At 39.0% G+C, this 15,577-nt stretch overlaps 1 protein-coding gene across 4 annotated transcripts in view; it reads right to left on the bottom strand.

Moving 5' to 3' along the window:
• The window catches only part of LOC115006445 (multiple epidermal growth factor-like domains protein 11), a 125,202-nt gene that overhangs the window by 20,909 nt on the left and 88,716 nt on the right, over positions 1-15,577 (bottom strand). For all 4 annotated transcript variants that reach the window (XM_029428700.1, XM_029428702.1, XM_029428699.1 and 1 more), the window contains exons 12-15: positions 10,371-10,491; positions 8,333-8,496; positions 8,103-8,205; positions 868-1,014 (exon numbers count right to left, since the gene is read on the bottom strand). In XM_029428700.1, coding sequence (XP_029284560.1) covers positions 868-1,014; positions 8,103-8,205; positions 8,333-8,496; positions 10,371-10,491 — 535 coding nt within the window. The remainder of the gene's footprint in view (positions 1-867; positions 1,015-8,102; positions 8,206-8,332; positions 8,497-10,370; positions 10,492-15,577) is intronic.

The raw sequence follows: 15,577 nt of genomic DNA, 5'->3' as shown, positions 1-15,577 counted from the left end.
TATTGATGCTAACTAATTAGCATATTGGCTAGATATGACAGTTTTGAGATTTATTTTCCACTTTGAACTTTTTCTACATAACCTTTGAGAGGGAAAGTGTATTTTTACTACAGTACGTTTTTTTTTATTACTTTTTTTGTAGCTTAAGATTTCACATGCAACACGAGAGCTCAAAGGTATTCTGTGGAATTTCTGACAATTTTCAGCACTATGGGACAAATGCTTTACGTGTGGGTCCTTGTTTTGTTCTTGTACATGTGAGGGTGACGGGATACAAAATGGAGCAATCAAACCTTTGGAATGTTTTATGAGGGAGGAAATGCATTCAACACATTCTTTTAGATTAACAAAACATACAGGACATAAAATATGTTTTGGTGCATGAATGTAAACAGAAAACGTGTTTGTTGGCATTAAGTGAAAGTGATCCACTGTTCATCTGGCTGTAAGTTCTAACCAACTCTGGAAATCCTTGTTTCAGCTCAGTGACACATTACATTGCACAAAATTGCATTTAGGCGTCATATAAGAAGAAGAAATGAATATTTATTTCTCAACGTGTAAAGGAGCATATAATCCTTCAACCAATCCAAATGAAGGAAAATGATATACTTCATAATTTTGGGGATTTTCATTATTGAGGCATGAACGTGGCTGGTACAGGCTGACCGGCACCGTTCTTCACAAACAGCACTTTGATGCTCAACTTAATTTGAATGCTATTACTTTCTGAGAGCTTTTACAGGGAATTTAATTTTCGTAATATTGCTTTTTTATACGATTCCTTCCTCCAATGCACTGTATCTACGGTATCGAAAGCACAGTATGTGTGAGGTGAAATGAGAGTGTGTAAAAATGTATTTTTACTGCGTCTGCAGTTGGTGCCGCGGTAGCCAGGAGCGCACACACAGGTGCCGTCCTCTGGGGAGCAGGAGCCTCCGTTCTCACAGGTGCAGCTGTAGGAGCAGTTGGGTCCCCAGCGTCCCTCCACACACACACTGTCGCAATGGACACCTGCAGAAAACACACACACACACACACACACACACAAAATGGTAAAGCAAGAGGCTTTGTTCTTAGCTATACAACTTTTAAGTCAAACTGTCTTCCCCGACGCTGCTCACAGAGTTTCAGAGTTGAACTTGAAGGAAAGAGGGTGAAGGAGACGTACAGAGAAGATGTGACAGATGTGAGAGAAAAAGAGAAAATTCTTCTATTCTCGCTGTTAAAGGAGACTGCTGGTGGTATTCCAGTTTTCTTGCTGTCAACAAATCCCATGGAAAGACTTGAACCAACAGCGAATGCATCCACTAACAAGTATAATGTGATACATCTTCTTCTCCTGTGCCATGGAGCTCTATTGTTAGTTAGTATCCGATTATTATGCTGTCGGATATTCCCTTTGTGGTGTCAGACAATTTGCAACAAAACCAATATTTCCTTCTGCTTCAGTAACGTTTGATAGAAACTACAATGACTAGCTGTTTCTGGAAATCATCAAGCCTTTTTTATAAACATGAAACTATATATTTGTTTATACATATTTTAAAGATTTACACCTTCAATAGGGACTAATGGCCTTGGAGCTGCGAGCCGCAGACAGGGAGTCAGACAGTATTGAGAGATGTCGTTGGTTTTGGGTGAGATTGATTGACTGTAAGAACAATATAGAATATTGCCATCGTCATACTTTAAACACACAGCTCTAAATGACTCTTTAAAAAAAATGGAAGGTTCTGGCAGGAGGGAAAAGATGTCAAGTACTGCAGGGATCTATGAAATAATGTATGAATTACTGCATCATTTGATTAACTGAGCAGATATATAATATATATAATAATAACACATTCCAATGTGGTGATGCATTTGTTGTGTATGCTTACATGCTAAACTAAGATGTGAACATTGTAAACATGGCCTGGTTAAAGGCCATCATGAGCATGTTAGCATGGTGACGTTAGCATTAGCCCAGACTCTTAGTCTTGTTCTAATATACTTAGGTAATAAAACATAATGGATGGAAATTCAAGTAGTGGTCATGTAGTTGATAAAGTTTTGACTAATTCAAGTTTAAATCCCTTAAATGTGACAGTTAAAGAACTGTAACCCATATATATATATATTAGAGAGGAGGTTGTCCTATAGTTTCACATTATATGTATCATTTTTGTAATATGGATTGTCCATGTTGTAACTTCATTAGCTTTGGTTTATTCTCTACACACCACATCTATTACACTTCTGTCCGTCCTGTTGCTCTTCCTGAGGTTTCTTACAATTCTTTTCTCGGTTAAAGGGCTTGTTTGTGGCGCATCCCTGTCTGCATGGAGAGTCTGAAGAAAGAAGGTGTCTTATGCTGTACAGACCGTCAGCCGCCTGAGGCACATGTGTGTTTATGATATTGGACTATATAAATAAAATTGACTTGACTTGATATGTATAAATCTAAGTTTCCATTAACAAACATTTTAGGCAAAAACCTGCCCGAGACTTTTTGCCTTTTAATCATTTGCTGAAGTGTCTCCTTCTTTCATCAGTCTTGCGTGTGTGTGTGTGCATGTCCTGAGAGGCAGCAGTCTGTCTACACAAAAGCTGGCTTGCAGAAAGGATCAGAGCCCTCAGCGCTCACAGGGGACAGTCTGGAGACTGCAGCGCCCAAGAGGCTCACATTACATTAATTCTTAGTTACACTCAGCCACACACACAGGAATAGTCTTAGCACCACATCTAAATAAAGAAACAGACACAGAGCGGGCAGACAGATAGAAAGAGTAAGAATATTGTATGTGCAAATACAGTATATCTCCCTCCTCCTCTCTGCAGCCTGGCATATCTGCAGCTCATTAGAAACTTCCTTTGACATAGAATATGAGAGAATATGAGAGTGGGGCACCATTATAACTCAATTAATAAACTACCTCTGAGCCACAAAGTGGGTGAATATCTGAAGCTCTATTCGTTAGGCTGTGAAGTTAAAACAAAGGATAAGAAGGTGGGGAAATGAAGCAGAAGAAGGCCAAATATAAATCCTTGTAGCGCTACATTACACACTAAACTTAAAGCAGAGCGGGTGTAAAGCTAACACCTATAGTATTCATCTCCTAAGTGGCGGCAGCACTGAAAGAAACAAAAAACATATCTGACTTGACACAAATGACATGAATACTTCTGACCCAATTTGGGTCATAATGCTCACAAAACTCGATGTATGTATGTAAGAAGAGACAAAACAAATGAACATTTAAAACTTTGCAGTACAGCAAGAGTTTCAGCCACTGTTTTTACTATCCAATTCCTCTTCATAAACAACTGCTGTGTCCCAATTCCACATTTCATACCAATTCGTTCTGGGTTTTGAATACCACTGTGACATAATTCAGTATATTTAAGGATGTCAGTATGCAAAAACTAAATGCTCTTGGATTTTAAGAGGGGAGTTGATGGACACTATCACCCAAACAATGCAATCCTCAAAAGAAAAGGGAAGGAAGTGCTCACACTTGAAAAAGTATTAAAACTAATTGTTGACAGTTGTGAGACTTCATTGAGGAAGAAGCATTAAATCATCACAAAACACTTTGTTTTCTTTTTGTGAAAAAAAAAGTTGTGAAATGCGTAGAGGATTTCTACTGTTGCAGTTTGATTTAACATTTCCTGTTTTTATTGTGATTAGTTTTTTATACTAACTCTATAAACATTAGATTATAAACAGTATATACTGTATAGTGTTAGCACAGTGCACAGTTATGGCCTATAAGTGTATTAACCCCTTAACATCCATCATCTTTTAAGCTGCCAGTATACTGCAGCTGCTTGTCGGATGGTTGAAGTAATAATCTGTAGCACGACGCACAAAACACCTTGAATTGTATCTTTAAGTATGAAACTTAAGGGCTTCATTCTCCTTAGTTGAGGGACTTACTTAAAGGTGCACAGAATCCCTTAAAGTAAGTTAAGTAAAAACATTAAGGCATTTACTGCACTGAAAGATTTTACAGCGGTTATGTAGAAACAAATCGCTCGTTGTTAAGCGTATCCTTTCCATCCTGGGCGCTGAACACTCTTCTTGGGCTGAGTCAGACGTACCTTAGTTGTTTTCCTTACTTTGGTTGCTACGATGTTTTGGTTTAACTAACTCTAAGGGATACTTAAGTGAACATTATAAGGAAACCTTAAGGACAAGATTTAAGTGTGTTTTGTATAATTTTAATTTGGACTTGGAAAATCCTAATTTAAGGTGTTCTATGCAACCGGCCCTTATGGTGCTGTCTGCCAAACAATGGGCGCAACAGTCAAGTGAAGGGTTAACAAGAACTGGATATTCATTTGAACATAACTTGCTCACAAAGCGCATACTCCAAGCCAAAATGTTCTCAATGTTGTTCTTGCAGTTCCACAGTCAGCCACTAGGGAAATTGGCAGCACGACAAACTGTATCTCTCCGCATGAAACAGAGAGAAGTCATACAGGTTTCCTCGCCCTTTTTATTAAACGGTAAATGGACTGCTTTTACAATCTTTACGATCACTCAAAACGCTTTACAACACATGTCATTCACCCATTCATACACATTCATACAGTCAGAAGCTACCATATAAGGTGCACATCAACTCGTCGGTAGTGATAACCATTCACACTCACACACCGTTGGCCATCGGGAGCAATTTGGGGTTCAGTACCTTGCCCCCAAGGACACTTCGACATGCTGACTGCACCGACCCTCCGACCGGTGGACGACCACACTACCTCCTTAGCCACAGCCGCCCAAACTAGCTAATTAACTGGACACACCTGTTTGATTTTGATATACCAACTTAAGGCAGTGTTGAGACTGAAATATCTTGACACTACTTAACAGCATAGCCCACTTATTCATTTCAATGAGACGACTGCCTCACAGCGGCAGCAGTGCAGAAGAAAGGTTCAACCTGGCTCAGATTTTCACGTCCTAAGGCAATGTAGTGTGTATGAGCAAATTAACCTTCCAGGTACTGTAGAGTCATTTGTAACACGAAAGGCAATTTCAATTTTACCTGGCCGTCGTCACAACAGAGGACTACAAACAACTCTGTGATATCTTCCAGAGTTCAACTTTTCTATCTGTTTCTCAAAGTGGACTTCGTGTGTCATGTGTCATTGTCTCACCTGCAGCTGAAGGAGCCCAAAGGGCTGTTTGATGTTTTTTCCTTTTGCTTGTATACGTAGGTACATTTGAATGAAAAGTACTTTGATCTCATCATTTATAGTTATCACCTAAACCAGGCATGTCCAAAGTCCGACCCGCGGGGCCAATCACGGCCCGGGGTCACATTTCATACGGCCCGCAGCTTCGGTCTTATGATGTATTATTTATGGCCCGCTAGCGCTGTCAAACAGAATAAATCTTTACAATGCAATTCCTCCTTTCACCGCGTGGTGGCAGCACCACTCTAACGGGCCTTACACATGCTGCGTTTTAGGCGCAAACGCTATCGGGCTCTGTAACGGCTTACGTGTGAACCCTTCCATGCTCATTGCTACCATGGCAACTGCAAACAAAAAGAGGAAAGTTGATACCGATGGGAATTACAATATTTCTTCACTAAAAATCGAGGCAAGTGTTCTTTCCTAATTTGAGACGGTTGCCTTGTTTAAGGAATTCAATGTAAAGAGACAGTATCAGGAAAAACATGCTGCCGCATACGACAAGCTAATAGGGAGTGACCGTACTGACAAAGTGAAGCAACTCCATGCTGCTCTGGCATCACAACAGCGATTCTTCACGCGGGCCAGTCAAATGAAAACATCCCCAAAGCAAGCTACGCAGTGGCCATGCTAATAGCTAAACATAGCTAACCTTTTACAGAGGGCACGTTTATCAAAGACTGTGTTGTGATGGAGATGGAGAACATTTGCCCTGAGAAGAAGCAAGAATGTATTAATGTTTGCCCGGCTCGTAACACTGTGGCACGGACAATTCAGGACATATCCTCAGATATTCAGAGACAGTGGTGGGACAGGGGACTGACTTTTGATTATTTTTATTAGCCTGGGATGAAAGCCCAGATGCATCTGACACTGCACAGCTCCTGATCTTTTTAATATAATAATAATAATAATAATAATAATAATAATAATAAGCTTTATTTGTATAGCACCTTTCATACAAGAATTGCAGCCCAAAGTGCTTCACAGCAAAAACATAACAATTAGTACAAGATTAGACAGAATAAGAGCATTTACAGTACAATAATCACAGTGTTGATGTAAATGAGTCTGAAGTACCATTACAAAAATAGCAGAATTAAAATAGTATGAAATAGAATTAAAATAGTATAATGTAACATTGGCACACCATTAAGAGGAGTTGACGACGACATTAACGTAGCACGTGACCTTTTACGCATCTCAACCACTGCCCTCTAACCAGACCTGTGGACTGAATCCAGATGTCAGCATCAGCCTTCTCATTAGTGTCAGTTACCGGTTTCTGGTCAGTCTGAAACTCTCAATGTTTTGAACGGTAACATCGATCACTATTTACAGTGGAAAGCCAAAAGCACAGTTAATATAAGCACTTGGACTTATAGCACTTATTTAATTAAACTCTTGAATATGATGTGGCTCTAACTGTTGATGTTATGTACTTTCTGAATGATCTTGTAAAAGACAAGAGCAAAATGCCCACGTTTTAAACTTTAATGATAACAGAAAACGTTGCATTACTTATAACTCCTGTTTAAAATGAACATGAGGTAGAGATATTTATCAACTTCATGCAAGTTTAATAAGGTATTCCATATAGTTCGTTCAATGTTATCTGACTCTCCAGATATGAATGAGGATATGGCTTATATTTGGTTACATTGCCATTTGAAATAAAGATAATTGTGACAATGAAAATTGTTATATAACAGTGCATTTGTATGTACATTTTATAGTAAAAAAATGTCAGAAGGGAATTTTGGCCCCCGGCCTCTTCACATTATCAAATCTGGCCCTCTTTGAAAAAGGTTTGGACACCCCTGACCTAAACTGTAATTACACAGAGCTACAACACACTTCATGTTTCTTTACTTCTGCAAACCAAATGTATTAAGTTACTTAAACATTTTGATCTAAACTTAGATATTCATCCAAATATTGAAATTCCTCCCAATGCCAATTCATTACCAGTTCTCCCTCTGGCAATGAATTAAACACCCTTTCCATAGACATCAGCTTTCATTTCATTGCTCATCACGACTCTTCTGATTGACAGTTAACGGGTAAAAGGAGGAGGATGCTGATTTAATGTAAAAAACAAACATCTCCCATAAAACCCAAGATGTCTGAGAGCAAAGCCAAGTCTTAAAGCTGCTTCATCAATGGGGAACTCTTGTAAAGCATGAATCTCCATCAGTTTTACAATTATAGAGAATATATCGGCAGACCCACCTCCTTCAGACTCTTTTCCCTTCTCTCTCCCAGAGTTCTGGTAGTTCACTTGGCCGCACAAAACATGTTAAGTTAGGATCGTCCTTAAACTCCGAGTTAAGGTTTACTTAAAAAAATATTGGTTGCACAAAACAGGCTTAAGCATTTTCCTTAAAATATTAATTCAAGTGTTTATCTAGTTCTTATACTTAAGGAATCCTGAAACAATTGAGCAGTTGAATGTACACGATAGATTCTTGATTTGTTCGACCATCCTCCCACGTTCACTGTTCACTGTTTGCTGTTATATGCGGATGAAATTAACTTTTTAGTATTTGTTTTTTTCTATCGTATTCCTCCAGAAGTATAATCTTTTACTCCTCTGACCAATTTATATATCTATAGGCCAACTTTGTGAGACGATAACACAAGTGCGAGTGCAAGCCAACAACTCTCCATTAAAAGTGTAGAATTGTCCCACTCTAAAATCTCTTGCAACACCCTTAAGTAAGTCCGTCAGCTAAAAAGAAGTTAAGCCTTAAGCGTCAAACTTAAGGAGAAAGCTTAAGGTGTTTTGTGCCACTGGCCACAGCTGCCCCACCCTTTGAGTCTGTGGCTGCATTTGGGCCTTTATTCCCTTTTTCCAGAAGCCTGAACTCTGACGCTCACAGTGTTTATCAGTTCTGAACAGCGGCTGCATAACTCACCTGTCCAACCTGCAAGGCAGCGACAGAAGCCGGTCACTGGATCACAGCCATCAGCATTGAAACAGTCACATCTCTCTCTGCAGTCCAGCCCGTAGGATCCCTCCTAGCAACAGCCAGAACACAGCAGACATAAATGCACTTTGACACAAAACAAACTCGGACCCTTTCTTCAAAAACTTTGCTGCGGCTTGTGTTACTCCAAATAACCAATGACTTCCACGATCACTTACAGGACACGGTATGTCGCAGTACTCGTCCCTCCAGCCCGGAGAGCAGGTGCAGGTCCCGTTGACGGGGTCGCAGGCTGCCCCGTTGGCACACTGACATGTCTGATTGCAGCTTAGTCCCCAAGCCCCACTGGAGCACGGGATGGAACAGTCCACACCCTGCCAGCCTGGACAGAGACAGAGACAGAGACACAGTCCAAAGACCATCACACGGACAATTTAAGCACTTTGTTTGAGTCTATTGCATTTCATGTGGTGAAGCATCTTGTTACTCTGGTTTTTCACAGTTTTGTCCATCATTTCCATCCGTTCTGATAAAGTAGTCAATGAAGTTATTGCTGGGAAGTTCTGGTAACACGGTAACATTGCTACTACGTTTTACAGGGTTAGAAACACGAGCAGTCACACAATCAACTTTATTGGAGGGTCAAAATGAACTAAAAGTGAACGTACCCAAAACAAAGTATTAATGTGTACGTGCAAAGAAACTCTGCGTATACACACAACCTTTAGCAATGTTTTTACATTCCCAGATCTCAGAAATTCACTTGGCAAATACATTGTTATAATTATCAAGAAGACATGAAAAACCTTGAAGATATTGTAGTAAACTCAAATGATTAATTACTCTACATGCACCCCAATAAATCAAGTATGAGCAGATAATACTTTGATTATTGCCACAAGCACTTTAAGTAGCGTAAACTCCAAAGTGTTATAATTTAATAATATCAACATAAATAAATACATTTAAACTATTTCATAAATGTTCAAGTGGTAAGTTAATGTTACACTTGAGTAAGCTTAAACTTGGATGTTGTTTTGTTGTCTTTTATCTTTATTTTAATGTAAATGTCTACATTATTTTATGTCTATTTTGAACTTTTTGGTTTTTAAATTGTGGACATACTGTGGCACCTCGGTGGCCTCTGGGCTAAAGCGCAGACCGTTAATCGAAACGTCTGGTTCACATCCGGTCGGGGACATCTGTTGCATATCAATCCCAATATCTTTCCCCTCATTTCCTGTCATCTCTCGACTGTCTGCTTTCTAATAAAGGCGTAACAATGCCCCTAAGAACACTGTGCACATGTTGATGTTGATGCATCAGTCGGCTATGAATTACACGGTTTTGATCACTTCTCTAATACAGTATTTATCTCATTTCAGTTATTACCGGCTTTTTTTTCCCTGAAAGAAGGCAACATGTGCTGAAACATTGATCCATAAAATTATAAATAAAAGACTGCTTGAGTGGGTGTCCTGATTTTCCATCTTTGAAAACATTGTCAAATATCCTTTCCCTATGCAGCCCAGGCCCATGACTCATGAGTCCTTACAGTATCTGATCTCTGTAGATTATTATACGTTTGCTCTACATGAATCTACAACACATATTTGACAGCTCTTTTCAAATCAGCCTTAATCAACTTCCCCCGTTAAGTTTCCCCCTCTGAAAGAAAAAGGAAGTAAGGGTTCACAGGGTGAACACAGACACCCACTTGTTCCAGCTCTCGGGCCCCTGGCCCTGCGCTCTGCCTCAGATGTCTCTCCACTTTAATTACCCATGTTCCCCACGAGACTCTGTGGAGCATGAATATTTAAAGATGCTGATATTGAGAGTGGAGAACAAAAAATTAAACCGGGAAAAGTTCTGGAGATCGTTAAGGTGGCTCCATTTTTCCGGCCAGTCTGGAGTTTCTACTCCACTACATGTCAGGGAAAAATATTGTACTTTTTACAACGCTACTTTCACTTAACAGATATAGGTACTAGTGACTTTACATTAAGATTTTACATAACAAAACATAATGATAAGCTAAGAAATGACAATACACTGTTAAATATTGACCTGTGGTTCTGTAAGCAGCATGTTTGTTCATCGTCACATTTGAGATGTCTGTGAGTTGTTAGTGCCTAAAGGATCTTCTAAATCACTATTATGATTTATTGTGGGGCGTTGCTTTTATAAGATATTAGAGGTTTAGGATTCATAAGTGAATGATCTCCAACAGTGTAGCGGAGGATCAGTGAACAGAACCTTCTCTGCAGACGCAGGAGCCGTCGACGTGCGAGCAGGAGATCTCGTTGTGGCAGGAGCACGAGGAGGTGCAGTTGGTCCCGTAGAGGCCTGCAGGACAGCTGAAGGAGCAGTCGTCCCCCTGGACACGACGGACAGACACAGAGAAACTGACATTGATGGAAATGGAAATCCTGAAAAGATTCATTACATTTTTCAACTTCAGTTTTTCTACTTTCATGTGTTCACTTTGACTTATTTTGTATTCCACCTCAAGTTCTGTATTTTAAAACCACAAACATCATATCCGTCATGATTTAACTCACTTAGTGTCCACTACTCCGACCAAAGGCTTATTATCTCAAACCAGAACAGATATGCCTTTTCTTTCATTTTTTAGACGTTCTTATAAATTAATGAATTAACAAACTGAACAAATAAAAGGGGAAAGAAGAGTGACGAAAATATAATATACAACAGACAATCGATAACCAAACTTACTATCTAAAGCTCAATAATTAAATATATAACACAGTATTGAGAGTTTTTGTAAGAGAAGAGAAATAAAATGTAAGATATCTTAAATAAAATATTTGACTGGTCTTGAATGCATTGTGGGCTTGTGTAATGATTTCTATCAGTCTAATAAACATATAATAATAATAATAATAATAATAATAATAATAATAATAATAATAAACAATTGGCATGATGATGTCTGTGACATCATTAAAGATATCTCAGAAGCATTGAATGGTAAAATATTTAATTTTATTAAATGTGAATTGAGTCTGTAAATTTGTAAATGTCTGAAATGAAAATGAAGCCTTTGACAGTGACGGACATCCTTCATCACAAAAAACTATATGATATGAAATCAATTTAAAATATGGATATTCTTCTCTGTATATTGGACGGACTGTGTGCCTATGTAAGGTGAACTTATATATAATGTAATGTAATATACAACACATGTTTAGTCTTATTTTTAATACGTTTGTGGTTTTTACGTTGGTTGTTTTCAGTGTTGTTGTTATTATTTAAATTTGTTTACATTTATTTTGATACATACTTTCATGCTGAATTGTTCGGATGTATAAGACCTTATAAATATTGTAACCCCTTGTAAATGAAACTGTCAACTTATGTTGAAATACTTTTTGATATAAAGCGTTATCCACATCTTCATCACTGGTCGATTAGATTACTGTAACTCTTTGATCTCTGGCATCAGAAGAGAATCCCTCTAATCCAAAACTGCTGATCGGATTTTAGCTCGGACTAGGAAACATGATCTCACTGATCCTGGCTTCTTTACGCTGCCTGCCTGTTGCTTTTAGAATTGATTTTAAGATTTGTATTAATAACTTCCAAGCCTGAGAAGCCTCGCCCCGAGTTATTTATCAGACATCTTATTTCCCTCTGTTCCTTCCTACAGCGGGAGATCCTGGTGCATCAGTCCTTGTTGTTCCAAGATCCAGACTCTTACACAAAGGTGATCGATGCAGTCCGGGCTCCCGGAGACTGCACAGATCTGTCTCTTAAACCACTTTATTTCAATTGCATCTCTGTGATTTTATTTGTGTTTTATGACATATTTCTTCATTTTAATGCTCTTTGTGTTTCAAATGTGTTCTGTTTTTAATGTAAAGCATTTTGTAACTGTGCTTTGAGAGGTGCTATATAAATAAAGCGTATTATTATTATTATTATTATTATTATTATTATTATTATTATTATTATTTAATCTCCAGCAATTCATTTGACTGTCAAATGTACATATGTTCTATATATCCTCAAATATTCCACATGGAAACAACGGTATGGTGCCCCTGTCAGTCGGATAAATAAATAAATATAAATGCAAAGAGGTCCAGATGCATTACATTACAGGTCATTTATCAGACGCTCTTATCCTGAACGACTTACAGTGAACTAACTACAGGGACAGTCTCCCTGGAGCAGCTCAGGGTTAAGTATCTTGCTCAGGGGCACAATGGTGGCAGCCCTGGTGTTGAATTCACCACCATCTGGTGTTGTATTTGGAAGCCGAACCACTAGACCACCAGGCCATCATCATCTTTATGTGCAGCGTGTTGAGTCCCACTGCAGCCCTCATTCACTGTCTGGGGCTCCTGTATTCTTCATGAGATGGCCTGTGACTGTGCCTGTGACTGTGTGTTGGAGGTTTAGTAATAACTTGACTGACAGCGAGCTTTCACCACCTTCTCCCTCTCCAGCAGCTTCACTCCAGGGAAACAGGTCTTGCTCAGGGTTCATCCTTGAATTTATAATGAGCCCACGACTGCTTAAATTTGATGGTAGAGATGCAGCAAACAAGCACATGTATTATGGAGGAGAGACACGCTCATCACTGATTGCGTCCCTGTAGAGGAACATGATGTCTGTGCTTGTCCAATCAGTAAAGGACATGGTCAGACTCAAAAGACAGCTTGGCATTAGCAGGATGTCTAACCTTCTGTGCTGCTAGCATGCTGTGAAACGAGCTCCACCTAAACCTGAACCTCCAGCACACGTCGCATTGATCAGAACCGTCAACATGTAAACTGTGTTAATTAAAGAAGACTGCTCAAAAAACTGCCGCCTTTAAATTGCTATTAATCTAATATTCACAAAGCCAGCCAAATAAAGAGAGGAGAGAAGCCTTATTAAAAAGTTGGTGAATTAAGCACTTTAAAAAAACAACAACAAATAACGTGTGTGGGCTCAAAAAGGCAGATCATCAGAATTTCAGCAGGGAAGTAAAAGTTCCGGAGTGACCTCTGGAATAATAAATACGCGTGGATCGATGGATGCTGATATTTAGCTTGCAATTTTATATTCAAAGAGGTCATGTGGAGCTTTATCAGCCAGTAGTTTTTATTTCTTCTCATCTCAAATACAAGATCAGAGCCAATAAATAAATAATCTGGTTAGTAAAAACTGTATTCAATCAGGATTAATGTAATCACTTTGGGGGGGAAATCCCATTAATTACATGCTCTTCCATTGATCATCAGGCCAGCAGGCCATTAGGCTAATAAGCAAGGGTGGAAGAAGTACTCAGATCTTTTAAAAAAGTATTAATACCACAATGTAGAAAGAACTCTGCCACAAGTAAAAGTTCTGCATTCTCATTTTAAGAAAAAGTACAAAAGTATCAGCATCAAAATATACTTAAAGTACAAAAAGTAATAGTACTCACTATGCAGAATATTATATTATATTACTGTATTATAATGCTTAATGCATTAATGAGTTCATAACTTTAATGATGCAGCTGGTAAAGATGGAGCTCATTTAATGACTTTATATTCTGCCACATGCTTTAAATGTATAATAATACTTGTATAAGAAAATGGGAATGTGGAAATCTGCAAAGTAACTAACTTGACAAAACAATACAGAAATCTTTCAGTGTCACAAACTCTGAATTGTACTCTTTGTATTTTCAGAATAGGAGCCAATAAAAAACTAAACGTTGATAGATTTATATGCGCAGGGTTTTTGGATCAGTGTGACAGATGTCTGACAGCCGACACACACAACACACACACTCACACACACACACACACACACACACGGCAGCGTGTTGGAGTTCATCTGAGGTCACTGGGACTCGTCCGGTTAATGAGGGCATGCTGTCAAATATGTGGCTCAGCTGAGCTCAGACGCTTTGTTGGTTTATTATTTTATCATATCTATGAAACAGCTACAATCAGATGAGAGTGAGAAGCAAAAGCACACTCAGGGGCTAAAGGAGTAATCTGCAGTTAATAAATCCATTTATTAGGCCCAGAGTACATAAAAGATTGTAAATGCTTTCTGCCTTGTAGAGTTCTTTGGGGAAGAAATGACTAGATGTCGTTCATAAAAGGATATGATATTCAAATACTTATGTTGACAGTGTGAAAGCTTTTTCACTCTTAAGTCTCGTCACAAAAGAATAATCATTTGAGGAGGTTCTACCAATACTGCAAAACATATTCAGGCTGCATGTTGTAAACTTTATCGTTTCCACATCTGCTGATTGTGGAGTTGGATGTGTGTGAAGTGCGTCTGACTGTCATGTGGCGAACACGTCACAGCACAGAGCTGTCCTTTTCTTTCATTATGTTTTAAAGCGCAGCCACTGTTTCCCCCTGAACTTAACCTCATGTTTTAGTTTGTCTAACCTTCACCTGAGTTCCATATACAGATATTTATGTGAAGTCTTCACCTAACAAGAGTGATTTATAAATGTGGAGGCTGGCAGTCCCCTGGTTGCTAACGTCTCCCTAAACATCATCTTTGTTTGCTTTGTACACCTCAGAAAGTTCTTTACAAACAAATAAAAATCAAACAAACTACGTTCCGAGTCAGGTTAACTACACATGTCACTCAATCATGTTCCCCCCTAATAAATAGTAGTGCATCGGTACATCATATGTGTAAAGCTCTCTTGTGTTTCTTCAGTGTTACTCAGCTAATTAAATGCTGTGTTTCCTTGAGGTCTAACAAACATGCTGAAGGCATTACTCTCCAAACATTTGCAAAGTCATTCTTCTAAAAGTATTTTAAACGCTCGATTGTTAACATCCATGTTTACTAGCTTGCGGTCTTCTTCTTTCCTGCCTTTGCTGGCACATTTCTTGGTGCATCGGTGTAACAGGGAACCTTTAAACAATGAATGAATCTCCGGAAGACGTAATGAACAGTATCTCCAGTGAAGGTTTTGGACATTTCTGATTTAGAGACAGTAAAGAACTTCCTGTAATCGTTCCCTTTTCCCTGAAACCAGCACATCAGTTCCTCACCAACAGTGTTGTTCTGTAGATTTCAAACCTTGGCTCAGAGTAGCACATGTTTACAGATATCGATCAAAACTGTCCAACGTGGTGACAATATGACATAGAAATTCAGTTTAACGCTGGCTTCCTGTCCACACAGTAATGCACAGTGAGAGTTATCAGCGCGGCATAAATTCCCTTTAAATCAATAACACTCGGCTGAGAGCAACATCTCTCTGAGTTTAGCTGCTATAAATCAAACGGACATTCATCTACAGCGCTCATCCTACTTTCAGCTGCTAAAAAACCTCGATGTTCACAGTCCAATTATCAAAGTCCCTGTCATCTCTCTGCTCCTGTAGGTGCCTCATCTCCGCTCTCCGCTCAGTCAGTGCAAGATCAGTGAATGCAGCAGGAGGGCCGGCCACAGTGTCACTCCTGTAACTGCATCACACACCA

Source organism: Cottoperca gobio, chromosome 3 (genome assembly GCF_900634415.1).
Source record: "Cottoperca gobio chromosome 3, fCotGob3.1, whole genome shotgun sequence".
NCBI lineage: Eukaryota > Metazoa > Chordata > Actinopteri > Perciformes > Bovichtidae > Cottoperca > Cottoperca gobio.
The sequence above is the reverse complement of the archived record's forward strand: the minus strand, read 5'-3'. Positions and strand labels throughout refer to the sequence as shown.